Source organism: Athene cunicularia, assembly GCF_003259725.1.
Source record: "Athene cunicularia isolate RWA chromosome 2 unlocalized genomic scaffold, athCun1 chr2_part1, whole genome shotgun sequence".
Taxonomy (NCBI): Eukaryota; Metazoa; Chordata; class Aves; order Strigiformes; family Strigidae; genus Athene; species Athene cunicularia.
This window is the reverse complement of record NW_020799095.1, coordinates 119,597,914-119,624,930: the sequence shown is the minus strand read 5'-3', so window position 1 is coordinate 119,624,930 and position 27,017 is coordinate 119,597,914. Positions and strand designations below refer to the sequence as shown.

At 37.1% G+C, this 27,017-nt stretch overlaps 1 protein-coding gene across 3 annotated transcripts in view; it reads left to right on the top strand.

Moving 5' to 3' along the window:
• STAU2 (staufen double-stranded RNA binding protein 2) overlaps positions 1 to 27,017 on the top strand; it is a 168,575-nt gene that overhangs the window by 85,635 nt on the left and 55,923 nt on the right. For 2 of the 3 annotated variants that reach the window (XM_026843697.1, XM_026843698.1), the window contains exons 12-13: positions 3,666 to 3,973; positions 22,603 to 22,716. In XM_026843697.1, coding sequence (XP_026699498.1) covers positions 3,666 to 3,973; positions 22,603 to 22,716 — 422 coding nt within the window. The remainder of the gene's footprint in view (positions 1 to 3,665; positions 3,974 to 22,602; positions 22,717 to 27,017) is intronic. The other variant, XM_026843699.1, reaches the window with a different exon arrangement.

Genomic DNA, 27,017 nt, shown 5'->3' with positions numbered 1-27,017 from the left:
GGAGAAAAGAGATAAAATTAGCATTGATATATATATGCAGATTGACAATAAAAGCCTGATTCTGTAGGTCATCTTTTGCAGTTGAATGATAAAATCAAAATTTCAGCTTTTCATGTTTTGTGATCTTCCTGACAGAAATAGAAAATTGAAAATGGGACACCAGTGGTACTAGTGTAGACACTAATACCTGTGAGTGTGCAGGCAATACTGTCATCACTCTGAACTTAACTTAGTAGCCCACTGCTGTGGGGTAACTTGTCACTGTCCCTGTATGAGCAAATTCCATTTTTGTGGAGTCTTACTACATTGAGGATCATGTGGTGATATTGCCAGTTCTCCTTCCTCACCCCATTTCCCTATGCAGAAAGTACCTTCGATGCTTAGTTTTGTTTTCCACGCACTCCAGAAGGGAGTGAAGGTCCACACAGAAGTTCCCAGCCAAGGGGACCCTAAAGAGAAATAGTTAGGTATAAAAATAACACCACTCCAACAGGTCTATTGGAGATTGCCTCTGCTACTGCTGCTATGAAAAGAATCAGAATCAAATCACTGAGATTGCACTTCAAGGGGAAGGCTTGTGAAGGATAGCTGGACCATTTTATATCTTAATAGTACACTTGCCTTGGAGTCCAAACTGTTTCACATTTGTCTAGTACATGACAGTAAAAGTAGACAATGACAGATCAAGAAATTTCTTCTTAGGTAAGAGAGGTTTTTGGTGTAGAGTTTTCGGAGACTTCAGAAGATTGTGAGAGACTGCTAACAATTACTGCCAAGGATGAATAAGACATGTTTTTCAAATGTTAGTGATTACATTGCATAGCTAGCCTGCATATTTTCATAGCACATTTACCCACAGGTTTAAATAATATAAATGGAAATTATTTTAACATGTTTCATGAATGTACCTCTAAGTTAATGTCCAGCAGAAGGTGCAATGTTGTAGGGGTAAAAGGTAGTATTATAGGTCCTGTGACTCCTAACAATTACAGTGCTACCTTTGGAATATGGTAAAATTAGTATGGAATAAATATTTAGTAGACACATAAATCCACGGTTTTTTTAGCTGAAAGACTAACAAAAATATGAACATATTCACCTAGAGATGTTCTCCTGCAATACATAAAGGTGTTAGAGGGATAGTAGTATTTCTTTCTCCCATGTTTTTAATTGAAGTGCTTGTTTGAAGACTAAAGATAATCTCTGAAGAGTTCTTTTGTTCTTACACTTACTCCTCTGTTGATGTAATACTCCTTGTGATAGCTTTATTCTGTAACTAAACTGTTTTTTATATATATATATATATCTATATATCTATATCTATATCTGCATTCTTCTGCAGTTCAACAGAGTTGAAGTAAGCAGACAACAGTGAGGAATGATATTTAAAAAATACTCAATAATGTATTAAAATAGATAATTAATGTATGCTTGATGGAAGTTTTTGACGACACCAAGTTTTTATTGGCTTTTTAAAACAAACTTGTAAGAAGCTTCATGAAACATAGGCCCTGAATATAAAAAGTTAATAGCTTGCAACTATATTAATGTAATGTCTAAAATATTACATTACTTTGTTTCCAGAGATAATCAATGATGGTAATATAATATCTGCCTCTCAGAGCCAATGTGTGATTTAAATTAATTATTGCTTATAAAGCACTTTGAAGTCTTTATCAGAAAGGTGTTGCATAAGTGTAAAAGTACTATTATTAATTTAACATCACCATTAGAGTAAAGTCAGTACTTTGGGAGCATTTGCTATGCTTTGCTCAATATCTTTTTATTCATCATATGCTGCATATTAGTTATTTTAACATTTAGAAAGCCTAGTAATCTGGAAGTATTCCAAACCATTGTTCCAGACAGCAGTTAGATATTTGGGTGGATCATGTAAAAACAGTGAAATGGCTGAGAAAGCATGTAAAATGTTTGTTTTAAGTAATATTACATCAATGGAAGAGACATCTGCAGCACTGGACTTGATTTTAAACTTCTTTAAACTTTTTTTTAATTTGACGTTGTACTGTGTTTTTCTAAAATTTAGGGGGGGGGGCAATATATTATTTATAAACAAGTATACTGTTTTGCCTTTTGTTCAGTTTTCATTTCTGTTTTTCAAATATTTATAGGAAATCAAATTTACAGTGGTCTGGTTTTAGGAGATGGTGGACACCTTCCACTCAATATGATTGTTGCTGTTTGTTTTTTGTAACCTAACGTCAGCTATCAATATCTGTATCATCTATTTTAATTTTCATTCACATCTTTTGTATAAGATTATTTAAAAATACGAGCAGTGGTAGGCCTTGGAGTTTATAGCCTCAGAAAAACGGTATAAAATCACTCTATCATGTAGTGATTATGCACTATAAAATAATGCTGCATGTTTACACAGTTGTTATCTATAAGGTTATATTCTAAATTGTCCCAAATGGAGAAAAAGAAATTTTAGGGACTCTGTTCTCCATCCTTCCCAGTAGCATTGTCCTGAATTTGTGCTTATCTTTAGAGTTCAGTGCAGGGTCCATGGGCTTTGGAGCCAGTTGTAAGACTGGGTAAAACACCTTTAAATTTCAGGGCCCAACCAGGCTCCCCAGCCCCATGAAGGTAGGTGGGGAGAGCAATCAGATGAATAGCATACATCTTTGTGAATGGTATACGGTGATATTCCAGCTTTCTTAAAGTAATATTAATTTAAAAGCCAGAAGTAAATCAATTAAAAGATTCACCTGTAAGCAGTTCGCTGAGTCAGCAGTGAGGAAGTTCAATTTTCACCATGTAGATGAAAATGAGGACATTAATTACTGGTAATATTTTTTGAGTCTTCTCCATGTGGTAGACATTTTATTTAAAAATACTACTTGCACTACTAGGATTAGAGGATTTCTTTCTAGAAATTAATTTTCTTCTCTTCTTTGAATTTATTTTACATTCTGAGATTAATTCAATATGTACTGCAAGTGAATTAAGCATTGAACTCTTTGATTTGTCTTGGGATTACTAAATCAGTTAACAAACAGGTTTGTCATCCCTAGAATGAAATGCCATATGGCTAGGTTCACCCATGTTATTTTCAAATATATGCTAGAAGATTAAAGTATGTTATTAATAGAAAATTACACATTTAGAGCTCATTTTTCAATTTATTTATAATAAAAAAGAGGTTTTCCTCTTATATCAGCAAACTGGATACTCACGTTTCCCATAAATGCTTCATTGTATATGAAAACTTAAACTTATATGCAAATTTAAACATACTTTAAATTATTTGTGAAATAACAGCCTAAATTATTGTATCAGGTAGGAGTCAGAAGATTGTAGTCAAATAACAATAGTGCTACTATTTTGAATTAGCAGCTGTTCCTCGTGGTTTGTAGATCTCCAAACGTTATTTATTCATATTGCATATTCTTGCTACCCACAGTTTTAAAGTCCAGGTTTATACCCTCTTAAAAAGAGTGGGGGAAGAGGAAGAAGAGGGGCCCTTCAAATCTGCTTTGTGTCTAAATAAATTATGCAATTTCATTTACAGTTACTATAGAAAAAGCGATACTGCTTCAAAGTGTTTACTTTGTTTTCCACTGCAAAATCTGTTAATGAAAATTGTCTACACATCAAACCCATTCTAAGATAATGAGAATGATCTTTGGCTTTATTTTCAGCACCAAAGGGAATACTCCATCTCTCTCCTGATGTTTATCAAGAGATGGAAGCAAGCCGCAACAAATCAGCCCCTGGTACCACTGTAAGCTATTTGTCATCTAAAGAAATGAGCCAGACTTCCAGCTCTTTCTTCAGCATATCTCCTACAACAAATAGCACAGCTACGATTGCCAGGGAACTTCTCATGAATGGAACATCCCCAACTGCTGAAGCCATAGGTCTAAAAGGAATATCTCCTGCTTCCCCCTGTTCTGCAGTGCAGCCTTCAAAACAGCTGGAGTATTTGGCAAGGATTCAAGGCTTTCAGGTATGGGAGGGGGAAAATGAAGCTCTTCAGCCAGAATCATAGCATTGCCATCAAGGTTTCACTTTGCCCTCTTGAATGTGGGCATGCATGTAACTTATCTTGTAAAATTAGCTGGTGTCCAAGGCAGTTTCTGGGTCCAGGAGATACAACCCTGCACCAATATACATGTCCCTGCTCCTCTTCTTTGTTTCTTTCTTCCATTCACCTTACTGCAGGCCATCTTTTTCTCCTTTGTTTATTTTCCTTAAATAATTACAGGCTTAAATTATGCTTCTTACTTGCACTTCTTTGAGAGTCTTCACCTCTTGGCATTAGAAGCTTTACATACTGCTCTGGCATTGGTTTCTCTCTTCGACTCTGATCCAGAAAGTACTGACGCACCACCTTAACTTTGCGTTTGTCTTCTGGGCCTGGTCATTAAAGCTGTTACTCTGCTTCCCACCTTGCACCTCTTAGTTGTAACCTGTATAAAAACGTTTTGATCAGAAGGTGCAGCCTAGGAGCAGATCTGGTGTCAGAGCAATGCAGAATGTTTTTGACATTGTAGTCAGTACCAGAGAATGTAAGATGAACCGTGCTGGGTCAGCACATGAGTCCTTCAGCACTGATAACCTGTATCCAGCAATGGCAAATAGCCTACATTTCATAGGACAGTGGCAGCCTCTGTAGTACATCCAGTCATTTCTGCAGTGTGGAAGATGGGAAAAGGAAGCCTCTTCCTGATCACCATTACATTCAAAATTACACACATATATGGATAGTAGTTCATTTTACTGTGTTGCATCATCAGAGAATAGGACCAGCTATGTAGAAATATTCTTTTTCTTGTCATAGGTTTTTGTTTGGGTTCGGTTTTGGGTTTTTTTTCCTTTCAAAGTTGTGAATTTGTTTCATTTGAAAAGTTGGTTTCGTATGTTCTAGCATATGTGATTTGATCATGTAACCAAATTCTGGAAATTGGAGGTTTCTGTTAGAATTTTTGCATGCCTGATAATGATTTTTTTCATCAAAGCCCGTGTAATTTATGAAGTATGCAGTTGTTGGAAGTGATTTAAAAGAGGCTGCTAGAATCTGAGAAATAGCGTCAGATGTTCTGTTGGCATAAGCATCATAGTTAAATTACATTTGGGTACGTCAGATATCACAGTTGTGGATTTGACTTAACGCTGTTTCTGTCTAAAATGTACATTCAGCTTTCTTTTGGCCTTCATTTTTAAAATGTCATTTTTGATTCATTAGTTTGATTGTCTCTTAATATAAGAAACGGTAAAAGCCTAGTCCTCACCATAGTAGAGTTAAGCTGCTAATAGGAATCCAGTTTTCCTGAGTTCCATTTGTTACCTGCCTGCAGTAGGAACACATTAATTCTGATGAAAAGAAATTCAATCCATGAAGTTTTCACTGCTCACTTTCACATCTTGTCAGATTGCTTGTGTCTACTAGTAACACTTTATTTTCATAGAACTGATGCACAATTTATGTTACTGTTTTGATTCCTACTTGCCTACAGTATGTGCTTACTGTAAAATGATTAGTTGTGTTTGTCCTTTTTTTTTCATGCTTTGATTCTAGATGCTTATGTAGAAATTGTTTTTAAAGGGTCTTACCTTGAGCCAAAAAATATAATCCGTTTCATCCGTAAACTAGACTACTACTTTTTACTTGGCCCTGATACAAACCAAGGAGTTTGGTAGAGAATCTCAATTATTAACATCTATCTGCTGTGTATGTAACCGATGGTTTTACAGCATCTTAGCATGCTTTTTAACACCTCGCTTGAATAAGCCTGGTATTGATGTGAAACTCTGCCACTGCTGGGTGGCTGAGCCAAGGTGGAGCAGTGAACAGAATCTCTGTGGGAAATGGCTCAGTGGCCTGTCAGGTGCATATCACAGGTCTCTTCACCATTTCAGCCTAGAAAGCTCTTTGTGTTTAAGAGTTTAAAAGCTGATTTCTTTACAGGTTAACTTTCTCAGGCATATTTACTAAGTAGAAAACTACTGCATTTGCAAACAGCTAGCTTGTTTCATGTTTCCTGAATGACCCAAAATGATTTTAAATTGTTAGCATGTATTTGTATTCTGGTCCAGATGATAACCATAGTTTTGTCTTTCATTGAAGAACGTATACATTCTGTTCTGTTACAATGTATTTTTGAATTTTTAAAAAAATCAATAAATACTCATATGATGTTTCATTTGTAAATGTAAAAAAATGTTATTTGCTTATTTGAATGGTTTTTTTGAACTTCTTTAGCTTCAGGGGACACATCTTTAAAATGTGGTTATTTAATTTAAATTCTTCTAAACTGTTTGTGTATGATCTCAGCCATGTTCTATTGTAAGCCCTTAATATTAAGAATGATTGGGACCAATGTATGGAAAAGTACTAAAAATTACATTTTTATGTTTTATGGCTTATTATTCTAAAGATACGTGTAATTGATAAGCAGCAGCTTGGTGTCACTGAAAAACAGGTGTTCAGTTTGGGTGCTTTCAAGACTCAGGCTTCAAATTACCAGCAATAATTAAACACAAATACTTGAAGCAAGCCTATACAAACTCTGAATAAAGCATTTTAAGTGCTTGCTTCATATTTATGAATACGATCTACCAATTAATTCTTTTGCAGACTTTGCCCGGAGATTGTTTGAAGGAAAATTCAGCTTTGGTAAAATTGTTATTTTTAAGTGGCTGTGTGGTATTTTGGTCATTGTTTTGTAACTAGATTAGGAAAGTTACAGTTATTTTTGCTGACCATGTAAGTGCAGTAAATTATTCAGAGGGTTTATTTAAATGGAAACATTTAGAGAAGCTGTTTACACATGAATAATCTGAGTCTCCAGTTTTTACTGGGGTAAAACACAAGTTGCAGGTAGTCCAGTAGGAAATTCTCCTGGGAGTTTCAATGAAGCAAAAATCGTAAAATGTAAAAAGCCATGATTGAGTGCCCACAATCAGTCCCAGTGCATGGCTGCTGCCATACTTGGCTCGTTGCATTGGCAGCATTTAGCAATCTTAACTTCTTCTCCATAGTGGCTACATAATAAAAGCTCACACAGGATATAGTTTCTCCATGATGTATTCCTCTGATTGCAATGGTTACACAATTTATATCTTCCACACCCCCCCTCCGCATTTGTTTAGTGGTTAACCATTCCATTTTATACATTGATGGATTTAAGTGTTGTTGGGCATTTCTAAATGTTTCTCATTTCCCCAACCAGTAGCAAAATCATACATTTCTGAGTGACTGTACACACAGAAAAGTCCTGCTGGACACTCTCGTGTCAGGTTTACATATATTTCAGTGCATGGTTTTTAATTTTGGCAGAGGTGAGCCTAAACTAAATTTTGACACTTGTGTTAGTGTTGACACTGAGCTCAAATCTTTCCTTGTGATGTCTTTAAACAAAACAAACACTCGTATTGCTTTGTTGGAGGTTGGATTTGGAACTCAGTCTAGGATTGCTTGAATCTCACTACTGAGATAGGCATGTGAGGAAAATTTCAGGGAAATTCAACCCTCAGTGAATGTCAAGGAAAGAGCTATAGTTTTGGTCCGATCTGTATGTAATTGCAAATGTCTTGGAGCAGGTAAAATTTTAAAGAGCACCTAAATACCATTTTCACAATTGACACAGGCACTATGGATGCTAATAGCAAGTAATTTAAAGTTGTAAAATTATCTAAAAAGGTAGATGCTTCTTGGGATTTTCATTAACACCTCTGCAGATTAGATACCTGTCTTCCAGTTCAGTTGTAAACCTGGGCAACCTACATAGTTCTGTGAATTTGGGCTCTTGCCCCACACTGTGAACTCATTGCCTGAAGTCAGTCATACCTTTGAGACCTGTGCCCTGTACTGTGTTGTCTGATGCAGACATGTCCTCTCGTGCTGCAGGTTGTCATTCTGGTGTGATTGATAATGGTACTTTCCTCTGTGTCTGCTCAAAGCTTTCACTGAAGGATGTAGCCACTGACAAGAAAGAACAAAAAGGCACAAGTCTGACTTCTGCAGACTCAGTATAATATGTGAAACTCGGTCATAGCTTAGGCCATGTTGTGACCATTTCATGGTCTCTCTCAGGTTTAGCTGTGGCTGCTGGAGATTGTAGCGCCACAGAACCGGCGCCTGGCTTCCCAAGTAAAAGGTGATGGGTGACCTTCGCATCTATCCTGTTTTTACCTAAGATCTCTTTCTCTTTGACCAATATTAAATTTGCTGCCAGAACTTGTTAATAATCTTCATGGTTCCTGGTCTTTTTGATAATGAAGGGTTTGGACCTGAAACTCTTTCTCAAGCGAATATAGACACATTCATGAAAATCAGGTTTGAGTTCAGTGAGAATTTCTGATACAAAAGGAATGAACAAGGAATTCAGGATTAAGTCTAAAGGAAATAATTGGGATATAAATTATGATCACATCACAACTTTTATATCAAAATTTTATGCAATTGCATTTATCTTCATTAACATTTTGTGTGCAAGTACGCTGATTCATTGATGATGGCTGAAATAACAATTTCAATTCAGAAGTTCTTTTCCAAAGCAGGTCACAATTAGTAAATGTTGCTTTCATAGTTAAATGAAAATTCATTGGACTTCACTAGATGGAAACAGCTTTCCTTTCATTAGTTCTTGTTCGTTATGTGACCCAACAAAATATGCATATTTAATTTGCAAGAGCCCCCTGGGAGTCTTGACATTATCTTCTTTCTTACCTCTGAAGCTGTTTTTTACCTCAGTAAAAACAACATTTTGTCCCTTTTCAGTCTTTTTCTCTCTCCACAGCAAGCAGGATTTTTTTCCATTGAAGTTTCATCAGTCTTTGCCAGCACATCAGGATATTTCTTTTTTATGATCTTTGGTATAACTTTGGACTGGAAAACTAAGGCCAGATCATTTACTTGTACAAGTTGTTATATCTCTGAAGGCAACAGATTAACACACCAGTTGTGGAGTTGGGCAACAGGACTGCACTTTGAAATTTTCCATAAACTTGTCACATTCACCAAAAAAAAGTTAAATAAGAAGGAGAAGTCTACAGGAAGACATTTACCAGTCTCTTGAGCTCTTGAAGAACACAGATCTCTGAATTAACTTTGAAAACTGCAAGAACTCATTGGTATGGATTACAAGGCTAAGGGGAAAAACAAACATGAAAAAACCCCATGCATTCTCCATTGATTCAAGTAGATACATTAAAGGGGATTATAAGACATTTTTTTATTGTTTGGTGAATAGAAGTAAAGTGGAAGCATTCTGGGGAATGCTCAGTATCATGTCTCATTCTAAGCAGAATCTCCCTGCTAAAGAGGCCAATGGGAAGAAATTAAAACAGACTAAGAAGAATGCTGCGATGGAGTCGAAAGCTTCAATAGAGGTCTTTGAAACAGAATGTGAAAATGAAGCTTCTGTGTTTTCCCAGAAAATCAGTGGGCATTTCCTGCCTCTGGGTCTCTGATGAGCTATAGACTACCTTCCCATCCCAAATGTCCACAATAGACAATCTTTTTTTTTCTTCTTGTTTTCATTTCCATTCTTCTTTCAGGATTAAAAGCAGCAACTTCTCTTTGCCTTTTTCAGCTGTTCTCATGGCTTACTGCTTTACATAAAGTGGCTTCTCACTATGCCATTCACCTCCAGTCTTCCTCAGTAGTTATCTACTGAACTTATGCTACAAAAGTTGTAGTTCAAAGTTTAATAATTTTTGTGGTGATTGTGTTCAAGTGGTCATTTATTTAGGGGTAAAATGGTTCTGCAGTGTCCTAAACTGAATAAAACCCAAATCATCTCTTATGACTCATGAATACTTGATAGGTTTTTCCTCAGATTCACCCAAATCACTTTTGAGAAGAAAAAAAAAAAAGGTGTTTTTTGGGGAAGGGTTCTACATACTGAATCTATTATAATGAATATAGTTGTAATTAACAGTATTAGTTGTCAGAGAGAGTGTATTTTCAAAGTTCCCCACAGATGAACTAATCAAAAGGTGTGTGTTAGCAAGTCTCCAGCCAAAGCCAATGAGGGAGAGTGTAGCAAGCGCTAAAAACTGTAATGTGAATCCAGACAATAGTGTTCTGTCCTCAAATGTGTAGGCTGTGGAAAGGTTTGTGGCAATTGTCAGTTTGGGACTGGAATCCCAGCAAGTGGGTTAGTTCTGTGGAGTACAAAAGTTTCTTCACTCATTCAAATTAGAAAAATTGAACAACAATTAAAGGAAGTTTTTGAAATTACAACATCAGGCTTCCTGGTACCATTTATGTAGAATGGATTTGAAGGCTATGTCAGCAAGCTGTGTTTATATAAATGCTTCTTTGAAGAAGATCTTATCTCCAAAAATCAGGGGAAATTGGGAGATTAAAAAATTATAATGTTTGTAGATTAACATTAGAGAATACTTTTGAAATAAGGCTGTTAAATATTGCTTCATCCACATTTTGGGTCAACTCCCTCTATAATTCTATGTATGTAACTGTGCCTCTAGCCACCCCACCCACCCTGCCCAAGGCACTGGAGAATTCTTTCCCAGCAGCGTTGACCAGACTGCAAATATTAGCAAAATTGTTCTAAAATAATAGTGTACAGTCAGGGCCAGAGGGAACTGTGATCAACTGATTCACCTTAATGTTAGAACGCAAAGAGCAGTGGGAATTTATATTTAAAAATATTCATGAAACCTCTTGAGGTAGCTCAAGAGTGACTGTGTTGCCATGTATTATCAATACCTGCTTCTGCAAAACAACCTGTGGAGTAGGGCTTTTGGCTCCTGTCCTGGTGCCTTGGGTCATAGTCCAGTTCACTAGTACTGTACCTGCTCATTGGTTACACTGGTTTCTGTAAAATGATGTGTGGAATGATGTGCTCTGTCATCACTGAAAGTATTGAAATCTGGCCTTTTGTATCTTCCTGTGCGTTTGTACTGTGACAGGCTCAGTGGCCAGTACAATAATTTCAACAATAATATTTGTCTTTTACCCACAGGGAGTATTCACACCTGTAGAAATGGTTGACAAAGTCCTCATTATCTCAGTTTATGTCTCTTCTGGATCCTTTTTTTTTTTTTTTTCCCTAATGTGAAGTTTGCGCTTTCACCCATTACCAAAATATTGCCTGATGTTCAAATTACTACAGACTTTTGTTGTGGTTTAACCCCAGCAGGCAGCATAAACCCCACACAACTGCTCGCTCACTCCACTCCAGTGGGATGAGGGAAAGAATCAGAAGAGCAAGAGTGAGAAAACTCATGGATTGAGATAAAGACAAAAGCTGCATGTGCAGGCAAAGAAAAATAAGGGATTAATTTACTGCTTCCCATTGGCAGGCAGGTGTTCATCCATCTTCAGGAAAGCGAGGCTTCATCACACCTAATGGTTACTTGGGAAGACAGACACTATCACTCTGGACATCCCCCCTTCTTCCTTCTTTTCCCCTGCTTTTACAGATGAGCAGGATGTCATATGGTGTGGGATGTCCCTTTGGTCCATTGGGGTCAGCTGTCCCTGCTGTGTCCCCTCCCAACTTCTTGCCCACCCCCAGCCTGCTTGCTGACAGGGCAGCCTGGGAAGCAGAAAAGGCCTTGATGCTGTGTGGGCACTGCTCAGCAATAGCTAAAACATGGATGTGCTAACAATGCTGTCTTGGTCACAAATCCAAAACATAGCACCATACAAGCTGCTCTGAAGAAAATGAACTCCCAGCCAACACCAGTATATTCTCCACCCCTTATTTCATCACATTTACATCATGCTCAGGTCCCACACTATTCAGTAGGTCCACCCTACCCTTGCCATCCTTTGATATATACACAGATATCATTCCCTATGGCCATATGGGTGGTCTATGGGCCACCCCTTTAAAAAGTCCACAAATGTCCATTGCGTTCATTTAGTCCATGACTTTGGCTCCATCTGTTATGGTAGTTGCTCAGGATGTGAGAGGTGGCGTGCTGTGTGGGGTTATTTAGCACCAAAGTCAGCTCAGATTGGGTCATTCCTGCGCTTTCATTACTTCGTCTGAGGCTTGTCCTCGGTTGGTTTAGGTGGTTCCTGCCTATAAAATGGAACTCAAATCAGGAGTTACATTAAGAGGTATATCCATTACAATCTCCCTTCCTTGTCCTTTTGAACTAGGCCATAGGGTTTAACATTACAATGAACTCCTTCCCTTGCACCTTCTTAAGTATGGGCTTATCCACAGACCACTGTCCCTTAGGAGAGTACCTGTTCCAGTGTGACCTTACCCATGGGCCACAGTTCCTTCGGGGGTGTACCTGCTCCGGCATGGCCTACACTGTGGCCACATATGCTTCAGGATGTGCTTGCTCCAGCGTGGTCTTATCCATGGTCACAGTCCCCTGGACTTGGGTTCTAGCCTGCCCAGTACAACAGCACAGGAGCAGCAGCAGTGCCCTGGCCATCTGCCAGCCTATTGCTGTTGTCAGTATGTTCCAAGGCAAAACAGAATAGGATGATAAGGAGTACAGGAAACTGCAGAAGCAAAAAAGCAGCCACTAACAAGTACTAGACTTTTCTATATAGCATTGGAGGCAAGGTCCATGGCGAGCATGGGAGCCTGACAAATAGCACCTAAACAGCTATAGATTGGGTCTTGCATACTCTGATCAAATTTGTCATTATTTTGAACCTCTCATGTCCCATACTGGGTGCCAGAAAGGACTATTACGGGTTATCCCCAGCAGGCAGCTCAGCCCCACCCAGCTGCCTGCTCACCCTGCGTGGTGGGATGGGGGAAAAGACAGGAAGGGTAAAAGTAAGAAAACTCACGGGTTGAGATAAAGACAGTTTAATAGCTAAAGCAAATCTGTACCCACAAGCAAAGCAAAATAAGGAATTCACTAGCCACTTCCCATTGGCAGGCAGGTGTTCAGCCATTTGCAGGAAAGCAGGGCTTCATCATGTGTAATGGTTACCTGGGAAGACAAAAGCCGTAACTCCAAACCTCCCCCTTCCTCCAGCTTTTATTGCTGAGCATGGTGTCATATGGTGTGGGATATCCTTTTGGTCAGCTGGGATCAGCTGTCCTGGCTGTGTTCCCTCCTAGCTTCTTACTTACCCCCAGCTTACTTGCTGGTGGAGCAGTTCAAGAAGCAGAAAATACCTTGACTGTGTGAGCACTGCAACAACACTGTTTTGATCAAAAATCCAAAGCATAGCATCATACAAGCTGCTATGAAGAAAATTAGTTCTATCCCAGCCAAAACCAGTACAGCTTTCTACGCTTCACTGGCATATTTACAGTTGTGTACCACTGGGCAGAAGTCAGGAAATAGGAGAACTTTTATCTGTGTGAACTCACTTTGTGCTCTGAAGAAAACTTACACTTTTTTATCAGGTTATTTGCTACAAGACTTCCCCATTTATTCAAGACAGTTGCTATTTTTGTTAGAAAGGTAACACAGATTAACAGGGAAAGAAGTTTCCTCCAAGCAAGGCAGCATGTCAGTCAGGATTTTATTGATAATTTTAGTGGCATCTATGATTTGCACAGCATCAGGCAACCTGTTAACTGAGAGTCCTTGCCTGTCTTTCAGAAACTTGCAGGTGTCAAGGTGAAAATCAACTTGAAATAAGATGGCTATGTTATGTAGGTAAGGGCTTTCAAGGCCTCCAAACCCTGATTTATACATGACTAGCCAAAAGTAAGAAAACATGTTGGGAATGTGAAATAGAGGGAGAGATAAAACAGAACAAGCTGATAGCAAGAATTGTTTTTGAGAGCACTTCATATAAGAATCAAATCACCTGGACTTCATTGCATTCTGTTTTATAAGGGTTTCTAAATCAACTAACTTCAGAGACAAAGTAGGCAGTACCACAGTTGATGGCAGTGACCCAGTGTAGATATACAAGAAGTGGTTTATTAGTTTCCATTTATTTCAGAAATGTTTCTGCTAACTGTAAACCATCTAGTACATATTACCCCATTTTTGATCTTGAAGGAAGTCAAAATAGTGGTAGTCATTCTACAGGAAAATAACCATAAGAATTATATCAGTTTCTGTAAGAAACGATATGTAACTTTGGAACCTAGCATATTCATCCACAGAGAATACTGCAGGAGGTAATATTTGCTGCATAATTTCTGAATTAATTTAAGAAGATGCAGAATTAGGAAAAAAATACAAATCTAGTTCAATGGGCAGTAAATTTTCTGACATGAGGTCTCCAACTATGTGGATTGTGGCCAGAAATCTGTCTAAACTAGCTTTCTTCTATTCTGGCCTTTGTTACCTCTCTCCCTCTTACAGGGAAGAAGGCCCTTTATTCAAGTGCTGCTAAAGTTTTGCTCTTTTTGCCTCCAGAAACATCCAGGTGCTTCTGTTTTGTTTCAGTTTCTAAAAGGAAAGAAGGTAAATGGAGAATAACTGGCTAATGGCGTTGCATGAGTCCCCAGGTGTGGTGTGGATGTCACCTTGGTAACATTTTAGCTTTTATCCTCGGCATCTTGCAAATAACCATTAAAATCCTCCCACATATCCCTGCACATAACTTTGTTCATGGAAAAAATGTGAATTATATTTTCATAACCAATTTTATAATTTAGGGGGTTTATGTATGAGAAAGTTTAAAAGCTGTCAGGATCTCTCCAAGCACTGCAGCCAGCACTAAATGCACCAGGCTCTGTTCCCTGCCAGAATCTTTCTAAGTAAATCCTAACGTGACTTGATAACTTAGCTATGGACCTTGGCTTGGAATACAGCCAAAACTTTGAAAGACTGGAAGTTTCAGCTGGCAAAAATGTGAAGGTGCAATGGTGAATTCATAGCAGACTGGAGTTTAGCTTTAATTATAATAAGGGAACTCAACTCTCAAGCAAATACCCTTAAAAAGAGAAGCAGCAAGAAAAGGTGAAGAAGGAAAAAAGAGACGAGTTACAGTTTATTCCTCTCACTGTGACTTGAAGCTGAGGCTTTCGGAGGTTTTTTTGGCTTCTGTCTCCTTCAGTCTCATTCAGAACTGGGAGCACAGTGAAGCAGGATAAATTTCAGAAGTGAAATGATTGGTTTTTGTTTTAGTTAGAGTGGTTCTTTTTGTATACTGCCCTATATCTAGGTTAGTTCACAAAACCACTGCGTCAGACTTTTGAGCAAACTCAGGCAGCCAGTTTTGTACTCCCAGCTTCACAGCCATCCTGTTCCCTCTTCATTAATGCAGTATTTGGGGCTTTCACATGCAGTTTGTAAACAGAGAATAGAATGCTTGCTTCACTCTTCACTGCAGTGACAACCTTCATAATGAAAAAGAGGGTATATGAAAATGTATTTTCACTGTTGCTTTTTATAGAAAGTGATTTTAAACCTGAACTATTTTCTCTCTTCCAACTAAACAAGTTTCTCTCTCCAGTCAGTTGTTCAGGATGATGCCTGAGACACAGGCTCCTCCATAAATGCTCCATACTGTGTTCATCCTCTGTGTACTTTATTAGCAGAACACAAACTCCCTCACCTCCCTTCTTTTTTTTAGGCTATGTGATGAAAATGAGAGATCCAAGAATTGCCAGTTTTTCAGATTTCCTTTGACTGTGAATTATAAAACTAATTTCAACTCCTTTCCCTGAAAATACAGTATTTACCTGAATAATTATGTGTGAATGGATCAGAGAAAGACAAGTTTTTTCTGCAAAAAAAACATGTCAGATATAACTTAAATTATTTTGCAGTGCTTGTCAGTGTTTTAATTTATGAATAGTTAATTTATCATTTTTTATTATATTTTCCTTATTCATTTGGGGGGGGAAGATTGTGTTCAGTATTTTAGATCAGTGTAGTTAAACTACCCTTTACTGTGTCTACAAGTTAATACGTATCTTAGTAATAGAACAAAATGAGCAGTGTACCAAGGTACTTGTCAATGTGTAATTTTTTATAGAAAGCCATGTCCCATCTCCTGATTTCAGTGTCCCTATCAGACAAACAGGCCTCTTTGCGCTGTTGAATGCCAGCCATTGAAAATACGGTGCTCGCTTTGCATGTGCTCCACAGGAACACTGTCTTTATAAATACATTGCTGGGTTAAGGTTTAACAGATTGAAGGTAAACAGCAAACACAGTACTGATTACCCTGTATGCTGCTTCAACAGCAGCAGTATTAGATAATTTTCTCTTAATTAGAGCAAAACATCACATCCAGAGGTAGGATGGAGCTGGGTCTCCCTTGCTTGACTGAGCAAAATATATGGCCAAACTTTCCAGATCTCCTGCATCACTGAAATGGGAGCTCTGAATTCAGAGGATATCCGAGTAGCATGGAAGAAAGGATGTACAAGCTTCTTTGTGGCTCAGATGATAAACTTGTTTTGCATTTAGCAGATATTTTATATATTCTCTTTGGGAACTGTATCAAGTAAGTTTTTTCACTCTTATTTGTACTTCACATGTTTTTATAGGTGTCGAGTGTCTGTCTTACTATAGCCAGGAACATAAAATACTGTTGCAGTAACCTGTGACAATGCCTTTAGTCAGCTTGTTGTTACCTATTTATGGTACAGTAAAGGTTTATTTCTTAGTCTAAATGCTAGGAGTGTATTTTAATGAAGATTTAAGACTACACTACAGCTGCTATTCAAACTCTGTAAGAGGGGAGCATGTTGGAATAGCTCAAGATTTACTGCTGAACTGTCAGTCTTTAAGCTACTGCGTGTCTTTACCCTTCCGTGCAGTAGCTACGGTGGAAACTTTGCCCACTGCTGTGAAGCAGACACAGCGATTAATGAACCTGAGGCGCGCTAATCAAACATATGTTTTCTTGACACAATGATTGTGTTATATATCACATCCGAATGTACAAGCCTTTATCTTTCCTTAATGATCTAGCAAGGGGGCTTTTAAAAATGTGGGTGTTTTTCATGCACTACTTAGATTTGTTCCACAGGGGGTGACCATTAAAAACATCTGACGGGCATGCAGTTAGCCAGGTCCCTGCTGAGATTAGTAAAATACTATATTTAGTAATCGCACTACATCAAGGAACTCCAGCATTGCAGGAAACAGTTTGATTCAACGCTTTTTTTTTTCTGATTTTTAAAAATTTTTTTAATCGTATGTCTTATTTCTTCATCTGGGACAATTTTTTTCCTCTTGGTCTTGGTTTTTGTATTTATGCTTCAACTTTTTGTAAAAGACTTTGTTCAAAACCACAGGATTTTTCTCCCAATTTTATTTTTCTGTTTTTACTGTACTCCTGTTCTACAAATAAAATATATGGAATTGTAAAGCAGGTAGTAAGAATGCAAAGTGGCATTAGGAATCTCTCTCATGCTATTCCGTGACTGAAAAGACTAATCTATTATTTTTTAGGTAAGCTCTATGGATAATACAAGGATTCACACTTTTAAGTACTAGAATACTATACTGTGAGAGCTGCTAAAGTTGGCTTTGAGAAAATGGTTCAAATGAGCAAGTATATTTAATTTACTTTTGTGCCAAGAGTATTCCTTCACCAATAAATATGCATGAAACATAGTCTGAGCTCAAACAAACAGGATTGCTTCATTTTTAGTAGATGACATGACTAACAGCAGATGAGCAACAGAAAGAGAAAGGTAAAAGCATTTCACTGGAAAGCTAAAGGAAGAAAAATGTTTCATGAGACTCTTGTCCTTTTCAAAGTTACTATTTTAACACCTGATTTTTGAGCCCATTTTGTCTTGCTTGTTGCTGTAAATCCAAAGCAAACTATGTAAAATCTTGGAAATTATTCTGTAAATTCAGAAGTAAATTGGATGCTTTCCCTTTAAGGGTCAGATTTAAAGGAATACCATCCTTTGTTCTAACAAAATAGTCCGGGTTTGTCAATCCAGAAGATTTGTGCATTGCTCAACATAATGGCATTTTATTACCTAGTTTATTTCTGTCTAGCATTCTAAGACTCCTGCTGATGCTTTGACTCAGAGTAGTTTTTGGTTTGGAAACATGAACTCCAGTGTCACAGATGACTTCTTTCTTTTGGTAATTCATATTATTTTTTTAAGTTATTAAATGTTCAAGAAAGAAAGTGTTTGGCCAGACAGAAGTTGTGTTTCAAACTGTGAACATCTAAGCAGCAGTGTGTGAAAATAGTAGCCTTTATTTTTGCTCCCCTCAGTCTCTTGTTAATGCACAGTTAGCTCGTTCCTAGCAGTAGTTTAGTATGTTATAGTTAAGCTTAACTACTACTACATAGTATAACACATCTCTCACCTTCCCCAGTTGTGAATCAGTAAACCATAGCCCTTGTTCATGCAAAAAGACGGATGTTCAAATTCAGAAGTGCCCACAGAAAACCAGAAGACTATCCTGTTCTTGAAGTTAGGGACACTGTATTTACAGAATAATTTATGCAGATTAACTATGGCCATTATCTGAAATTGCATATTGATCCAGTATGTTAAAGTAGCTTATTGCAAGACAAATTCTGCAATATTTTTACAGTTTCTATCAGAACATTTGCACATAGGGAAAGGTGGTATAGGAAAGCTAGATTCAAGAGACATCTTTATGTATGAAATAAACAGGAAATATGAAATAAATTGGAAATGTCCTGCTTTTGCAGCAGCATTATGATGGGATTATCCTTAAATGTGATTTCTTATGCAGTGTAATTTAGTTTTTCCTTTATAAAATAACATATAAGGTTGGGAATTTTGGCTATGCCATTCCACATTCAGTTGTAACATTGTAAACATTCATCTTATGTTTTCCTTTATGTGAAGCTATAAATGTCCATCAAAATATTTGTATCTCTTCAGTAATTTAAAATATTAAAAACAAGGGCCAAATTTCAACATAGCTGTCAAATGGTTTCAGACCTTCACATACATTTTTATACACATACGCCAGTTAGTAGTATCCCTCCATACATACTCATACCATGCAGCGTGTTCCTGACTGAAGCAGTCTGTGAAGAGGATATAGTGTTCCATCTTATGTGAATACTGAACATGAAAGCATACATGCACGAGTAAATCCATGGCATGTACTTGTGGAAAAAATTATTTCTAGAATTTATTTAATTATTTTGATGCCCAGGATGCACTCTGTTTTACACACAGAGGTTTCTTACCCTGCCCACGCAGCACAACAGAGTGCTGTGTTTGGGATTCCTGAGGTGGTTATAGATGATTTATCTCAGGTACTCCACGTATGTAGTTACCCAGAAGAAAAGCTAGCATTGCCGTATGCTTTTTCCAGTAATTGAGTTATTGACAGGATCTTGTTGTTGTGGCACTAATTTGTGCTGCGTAGACATACCTTAGAGGAGAATTACATGTAAATTACTCGTAGTCTGAGGCTGGAGACTTGCATTTCACTCAGAAACTTGCACAGTCCTTACTACAGACAGCTGTATGTGGGCCATTATTTTTTAACCAGATCCTAATGCTGTTCTATAAAATATCTGCTTATATGTTATCCAAATAAAACATTCTGAATTTTAATAAGTAGAATTTCATTGCTGTTTAATCCTCAAAATGCATTGAGCTAATTTGTGAGTGTCCCTGAATTACAAATAATTGAAGCCTGAAAATTAGTTCCTGGACATAGATAGTAATTATTTTCATAACCCTTTTATTTTTACTTCTGTAATATATGGAAAGGGAAAATGACCAATTGTGGTTAGGCCAGAGGTCTTAATGATGGGTTATAGTCCCAGTACTGCCATTCACTCCTGCCAGTGCAGAGTGAATATGGATGAGTCATTTAACGTCTGTCCACAAAGCGTGCTTACCTGCCTAACAGAGCTACTGCAGAGATGAGCTGTAGTTAAGCACTCTTGACTCTTAAGGCACTGAGAAACTTTTAGAAAAGTATTATTGTAGTCATGAATTCCAAGAATGGCCACGTAATCATGGTTGGAGCACTTGGCCAGCCTTCAGTCAGCGCTCCTTGATAGCAGATGCTGAAGCAAGCGTTTTCTGTGCCTTCATGTTCCCCTGCCTTACAAGATACGATATTCTTAAACCAGTTTTATAGACATGCACGTTCCTCCTATACTTAGTCATAATAGCATGGACATATAAACTGAAATATTTGCAACATACTGCTAGCTGAAACCTAGAAGCATCTGCTGCTATTCAGACTATTTGATAACTATTTGACTACTACCATTTCTTTCTGAGTGCCTATTTTGGACATTCTCTTCAAATACGTAGCACTCTTGGTTGACAAAACCCCCCAAACTTTGGATCATAAATCACATTTGAAGAAGAAATGAATAAAATAGAGCGTTTAAGAATGTAGCAGCTGGACTGATAAATAACAAAACAGGATTACTGGGAAATTGCACATACGTGTGCCAAATGCAGAAGAAATCTGAATATTTCTGCTGACTGCAGAATTCTCCAGACTAGAGGGATTTGATAAAAGGACAAAGTTTTATTCTGTCCCCCATTCAAAGTCCAGTCTTTTGGTTTTTATATCACTATTCATATTATTAACATAGAAAGTGTTGATTTTGGTTCAACTGAAGAGCTTCAACAGGGCAAGAGATAATTAGAGGACTGATGTCTAAGAAATTACAAAATAATGGCCTTGATACATTCGGATGAGGCTAAAAGTGCATCATGAAATTCCTTTGGGAAAGTTAAGCCTAGAAAGATACCAAAATTCTAAATTTATTGCAGTCTCGATGTGGAACTCTAAAGGGGGTGTGAAGCAAATCCGCTATTGCAGTTAATAGTGTCATGTAATACTAATCACAATTTTTCCTCTGGATATCTCCTGTTCTTTCAGCTTGTTAGCCTTGATTTATTCCAGTGAACGTTAGTGAAGTGCAACCTTACTCTTCTTATTCTAATTAAAAATGAGCCTACAAACTTGCTATACAGTTCAGAAAGTGCCATTTTTCCATTCCCGCATATGTGCTCTTGCTCACTAGATTTTGCCCCTTTTGCTATGTCATATTTGCAGTACAGAATCATCCTCTTGAGCTTTTCTGCCACATTTCTCCACATCACATTCTCACAACATGTACTCAGCAGAATATCTAGCTTGCAACCAGATACCACAGTTGTGGAAGCTTGATAACTCTTTGTCATGACAGTAGTCCCTGACATTTAAAGAACTTCAGTTTATATTTGCAAGCCAAATTTCATACCTTCATACCTCTTTCGATTAATCAAAGTTAAACCATTGTATATGTGAAGGGGCCTCCTGTGGTTTCTAAGTAAGTAGTATGGCTTTTCTGGCAGAGAGCCACAAGCAATTTAGTAGGCACATATTGTGGGGGTTGAGAGGAAGAGAGACAAGGATAATCCAGAAAGCTTTGAGAAGGTCTGAGTGAAATCAATATTTCTATACGCACTGCAAGAATTTTGTATTCTGTATTTTGGCTGCAGCAAAACTGTTTTGATGTGTTGTCAACAAAGTAATTCTGAATTATAGCACCAACTTGTTTTTTCTCTCACTCAGCCAGTTTTGCACTGGTTTTACTTCAGCTGAAGTATTCCCATTTTGCACCTATGGCAGAGAAGAGTTAGGCACAGAGGATTTAATACACACGGTGTACAATTAGAATCATATATGTCACTAAATCATTTCCACAGGAATAATTCTATATGGTTCCTAGTTGTCTTCAGAAATAATAAAGTTTAATTTTGTAGCCTAAATGTCAAGATGAGGCTTTATCATGTAACTTTTGCCTGAGAGCTATACAGCTGTAAATAGATACTAACATAAAAGGTCTGTCTCCAGCAGAGCTGATCTCTCTTTCCATTTCTGACAGGGGTCACATAGCCAATGTAAATTACCACCATAAACTAAATTCCACCTCTCCTGTAGAACAAAGTGCTTGATCTGCCTGTCTAGAAGCCAGGAGCTATGTAGAGAACTGTAATATTTCAACAATTCAGCATGAGTAGCAACCTGTTCTTAATAATGAAACACTGGCAACATTTAATTTAATTTTGTCTCAACATATTAAAATCCATCCTTTCTTTAGGGGATTTAAGAACTGTCTGAAGGGAACCTGAAGACAAGGAGAATAATTCAAGTAGAAGCACTATCTTCCTCTGTAATTCATGCAAAATTCAGGTTCAACATGCACTTTTTGACATCAGTAGGGAACGAGTTACTCTTAGAAAAGTATAGCCTAGACATCTCAAGAAGAACGTGAATTCTTCTCCATTTTATCTGCCATTTTGATTGATAATTAGAAAATCAAATTCAAATATACAGTATTAGCCATGACAAAAGAACTAGTGGATTTTTAGTAGAAATGGAATTACAGTTGAAAAAAATTAAACTATTATTACCAAGTTTTTGGAGGTATTTACATGGATGTTTTATAACTAAGCTACAAAATGCTGTTAAAAATGACATCTAGGCTGGAAACTCTAATTAGATTCTTAGATAGATACAATATCTTGCATTCAGTCTCAAAGGTCTCAGAAACTGCAGAATTCAGCCCATAAAAAAGCTATCCAACAGACATATCACAGAAAATTTGGCCCCAGTTCAGTATGGGACTGCCTAGAATATTTTACACACTCCTTGTTTTATATTAAAGATGAATTCAATGTAAATGTTTGGAATTCTTCTTACAAACTTGTTGAAAAGGGACAGTATTTTAGCATGACTCCCTTGTACAAACCTGGTGTTTAGCAGATTACGTATGTTATTCTGTTATAGGTACACTACAGTGATAGACAAAATGGCAAAGAGTGTATGACCTGTTTGACACTGTCTCCTGTGCAGATGACTTTCCAAGGTATCGGAAGCTCCATTGAAGCCAGCCATGACCAGGTATAATACCTTCACCCCACACTCTTATAATTTTATTAATATCTAGTAAGGCCAGAATGTCAGCTTTAGTAAATTTTAAATTTCAACACACTTTGTGCTTTGCATATGGCATGTTCTTGTCACTGGGATTTGCCTATCTTGCCATAGTGAAGTCCTGATTAGATCTAAAGTGTGACCCGAAAAGGAGACAAAACTATATTGCCTTTACATATTTTTAAGACATATTAGGAAAGCTTGAACAGCTTGCTTTGGTTTTAGTCAGATGTAAGGTTTCTGCAAAGGTTTTGTTTGATTTTATGTATGTATCAGGTCTTGTCTATCCTATTTTTACTAGAAGATTATGGGTAGCTGGAAAAGCAGAGAGATGAAGCCATCATCTCTAGCCATCATCTGTCACAAGAAACTGGCATTTGAGAGGGGAGAGGGATTTTTAATCAGACTGTGTAAAACTCCCATTTTGTTTGGCTGTTCTTAAAATGTTTAATTCAAGCTTCTGGCAAAAATCCAGGAGAAGAAAAAATCTCAATGGTAATCACCCATCACCCTGCTGCGTCAAATGAGAACTGAGGGGGACTTCCATTCTAGTCTTCTTGTCCTCCAACACTCTTATGGATAAAGCAAGACAAGACTTTGATACTCTAAGAGCTTTAAAAGCAAAAATGAAACAAGAAATCTTTAAACCAAACCTTGCACTTTTCAGATCTTCAGTAGGTTGGAAAAAGTACCATTTTTGTTTGTCTTTGCAGGCCTCTTTCAGTTGTACTGTGTTCACATTTATCATACATTTTATCAGACTCTTATGTAAGATTCTCTAAGGAAAAAGGAAAAGTCACCTTAAGAATTATCAGAATTAGTTACTTTTGGGGGAAAGTTTCAGACACTCATAGCCATATTTTTGATTGAAGGGTTTTTTTTATTGGAAGTTTCTAAGATAGTTGTTAACATAAACTAAACCCATTAGTTATTTACATGGTAACATGAGGATACTTCCTGTCCTTAAGTATTTGGTGTTTTACAGTAATGGAGAGCTGTGGTAAGTCAGACCATACTTCGACATACAATTCTCATTTCATCCAGCAACTTGTTTATGCTGTTGTAAAGTCACTCCGTTTTTCTTTCAGTAAAAGACCGCCTTTTAAAAGTTAGCTATAAGTCAAATACAATATTTAGACATTTCAATGAATTTAAGGTGGTCCCTGTCAATTTGGTAACAACTACATTCTGGGCTACCAGCCAGGTTGGCCTTTGTCTTAGCATTTATTTAGGCTTGAGTATGATATGTAAACAGAAAAAAGACTTTGTAAGCAAAAAGCACATTTAAGCCATCTGAATAATTATATATTTAAGACATCTATATGAAAAAGTGTTATTGAGCCTGCAAAGTCAAGCACCTAGAAAATAGGGAATTCCAGATTATGAGCAGCATTAGTTTCATCCCAGGTGCACCCATTCAGTGCTCTAGACAGGACATTTTCCTGGGAGGGTAAAAAACCCCATAAAATCACATCAATAAAGATTGTATCATAGTATGTGCACAAATAGGTAGAATTAAGTTTGCTTGGGCTATTACGTAGCTAGAATTTCCTAATCTTTCCTCATTTGAAGTTTAAAAACCATTCATCACTGGTTTTAGTTATGTGATTTTCCACAGGGTTTTTAAAAAGCAAAGAAAAATGTTTTGTCGTTGCATGATGGAGTGGTTGTTGCATTACTGAACTCACATCACTTGTGCAAAGATTTCATCTGAGCTGAGAGCAAAAGAAAATAATCATCTAAAAGCCAAGTGGCAACCAGTGAGTCACAAAATAGACCCACATACTGGACAGGATTCACAGTTTTCTGCTCATTCCCTTCTTAAATATCAAAGGAATTCCACTTTCTGAGGAACAGGGGTGCTACTGACTGTGTTTGATAAGGGGGGTGGCAGAACTGGATCGAAGCATTTGCCATCACCTGACTAAATAGAGAAAAATGAATCATTAGTAAACAAACAGAAAGCACATCGAGTGTTTGTCAGGCACTGGAATTAATTAATGACAAAATTAGACCTTTTAATGGACTAACTAAAAAGAAAAAATTTAAAAATTTCCCTTTTCTTTCTTGTTTCTGTGTGATTGGTATGATTTTGCTTGTTTTTCTATAATTCCCCTCACAGCAGGTTTATCTGATATGGTTATTCTTCTTATAAAAAACAGGAGACAGAATTTGTTAAGCTGAAGTATCCACATTTGAAAGTTTCAAATGAAATAAGTGCAAGATAGCCATATGCTAGAAAACTTAAATTCTAGAAGGGCTTCTTTAGCTAATGTTATCTGTTACTTTTAAATCATCTCTTTTGTATTGTATGGTAATTAGGATGGATTAGTCACCTGAAAGCCTGTGATTTCAATGGAGACATGTTGGTTTGTGTCAGCTATGAGCCCTGGCACAGTTTGACTTCAGGATCTATCCACTTCTGTGTTTATGAAGCTAATTTTTCTCATGTTCATTCTAAAATATAGATTTTATAAGTTCTAGGGTTTTTTAATGGAAAACTGTCTGAATGAGACTGAATAGTTTATTTCTGGGAAAGTCGTGGGATCTGTTTATGTCTATTAAAAAAAAAAAAAAAAGCTGTATAACAAATTTGTCACTGTATTGTGGCAGAAGAAACATATCTGACCAAATACCTTGATCAAAAAAAGAAAGAAATGGAAAAAAAAAAAACAAAACCAAAAAAAACCAACACAACAAAACCCAACAGGTTCCCAGTGGCATCTCCAGCACTATAGCCTACCTTTTAGATTGGAATTATCTTTTGTAATATATCTCTCTACTCACATCCAGTGGGAGATTTGTTACCCAGCAGATACCAGTGTGGTTACAATCCTTCATAAGTATATTATCTTGCTTTTTCAAATATGACAAGATTTGACCCAGCAGTTTTTCAAGTCACCTGCTCTTTTCCTATACCCTGTAGGGAGTTTTCATTCTTTAGATTGGTTTAGCTTGTGATTTTAAGGAGTTTAAATTTTTCCCCACATACCTCATTTGAGCAATTTCAGATTAAAATAAACATTTCATACTGGTACACTAATTAGTGTGTATTTGAAATGTCTGATTGACGGGGCATATCTCATTTGGACATGAAGCAGTATTGTGGAAGCAACTGCGGGTCTTTCGGGGGTTTTTTAGCAAACAGTAAAAAAGGGAAACATTCCTAAAGTACCACTGCAGTCTAGCCTGCCACGTGTTTTGTTGGGTCTTGCATTCAGGTATGCCAACCTCTTTAGTAGAAATGTAATGAAGTAGAAAATTTAATGCTATCAGAGCAAACTATTGAAGGAAATAGAGATTTCTGTTTTCTCTGAAGAATTCTATTCAATACCATAAAGTTGTTAGAGATGTACTTAATTCAACACAAATGATTGGACTCCCTATAATGGTAGCTAGGTTAAATTTGATGGCCTGTGTCATACAAGATGACCCTTGACATAGTTTCAATCTAAGATGTGACACTTTATCTTCTGCTGTGTCTTGAACAAGCCAGTGTCAAACTCAGCTTCCTTGTTTGAATGTATATTTTGGAAAGTTGCAATGTTACGATCTTCGGCAACTGTGTAATAATTACTCTTTTTCTGAATGCTTTAGCTCTAAGTGACTTTAGAGCTCTGCTTCAGGAATATCATACCCCTGTGCTTGTCACAGCTGTGAAGAAAACCTTGGGAAAAACATCTTGGATGCGTTCTTAAGGCTTGCTGAGCAGCAGGCAAATTGAAAATATGAACATTCATGTTTTAATAAAATTATTTTTAAGTCAGTCCTGGTGATGAGAAAGAACAGATTCGACCCATTTTGAGATTTTTGAGTGCTTGCCATGGAGTAGTCTGCCTATACAACTGAATTTTTGACCCCCAGTAACTTGATGTTCTTTGAGGGGTGACCAATTCTCCATTCACATTTCAGGAGATAGATCAAAGACCAGACTCATCACTGGAATACTTTTTGGTGATTTTGAAGGTATTAACATATGTGTGGTTTTTGGAGCTGGCAATAGTCTTTATTTGTTTATTACTGACTTCTGCTGTTTACTTCACCCAGTAGTCCCAATGAGATGTGCTGTTAAAGTGATGATAATGAATCTTTTATGCTTATTTTTAGTCCATGCTTTCTTAATCCCATCTATCATATTTGTGTTGTATATTATACCATGTTTTTAGAACTCTCCTACACTTTAAAATGCATAAAATACAATACTTATATTTTCTAGGACAGATAACAATTGTGTAATGTTATAGGTAATCTACCACTACTATCACTTT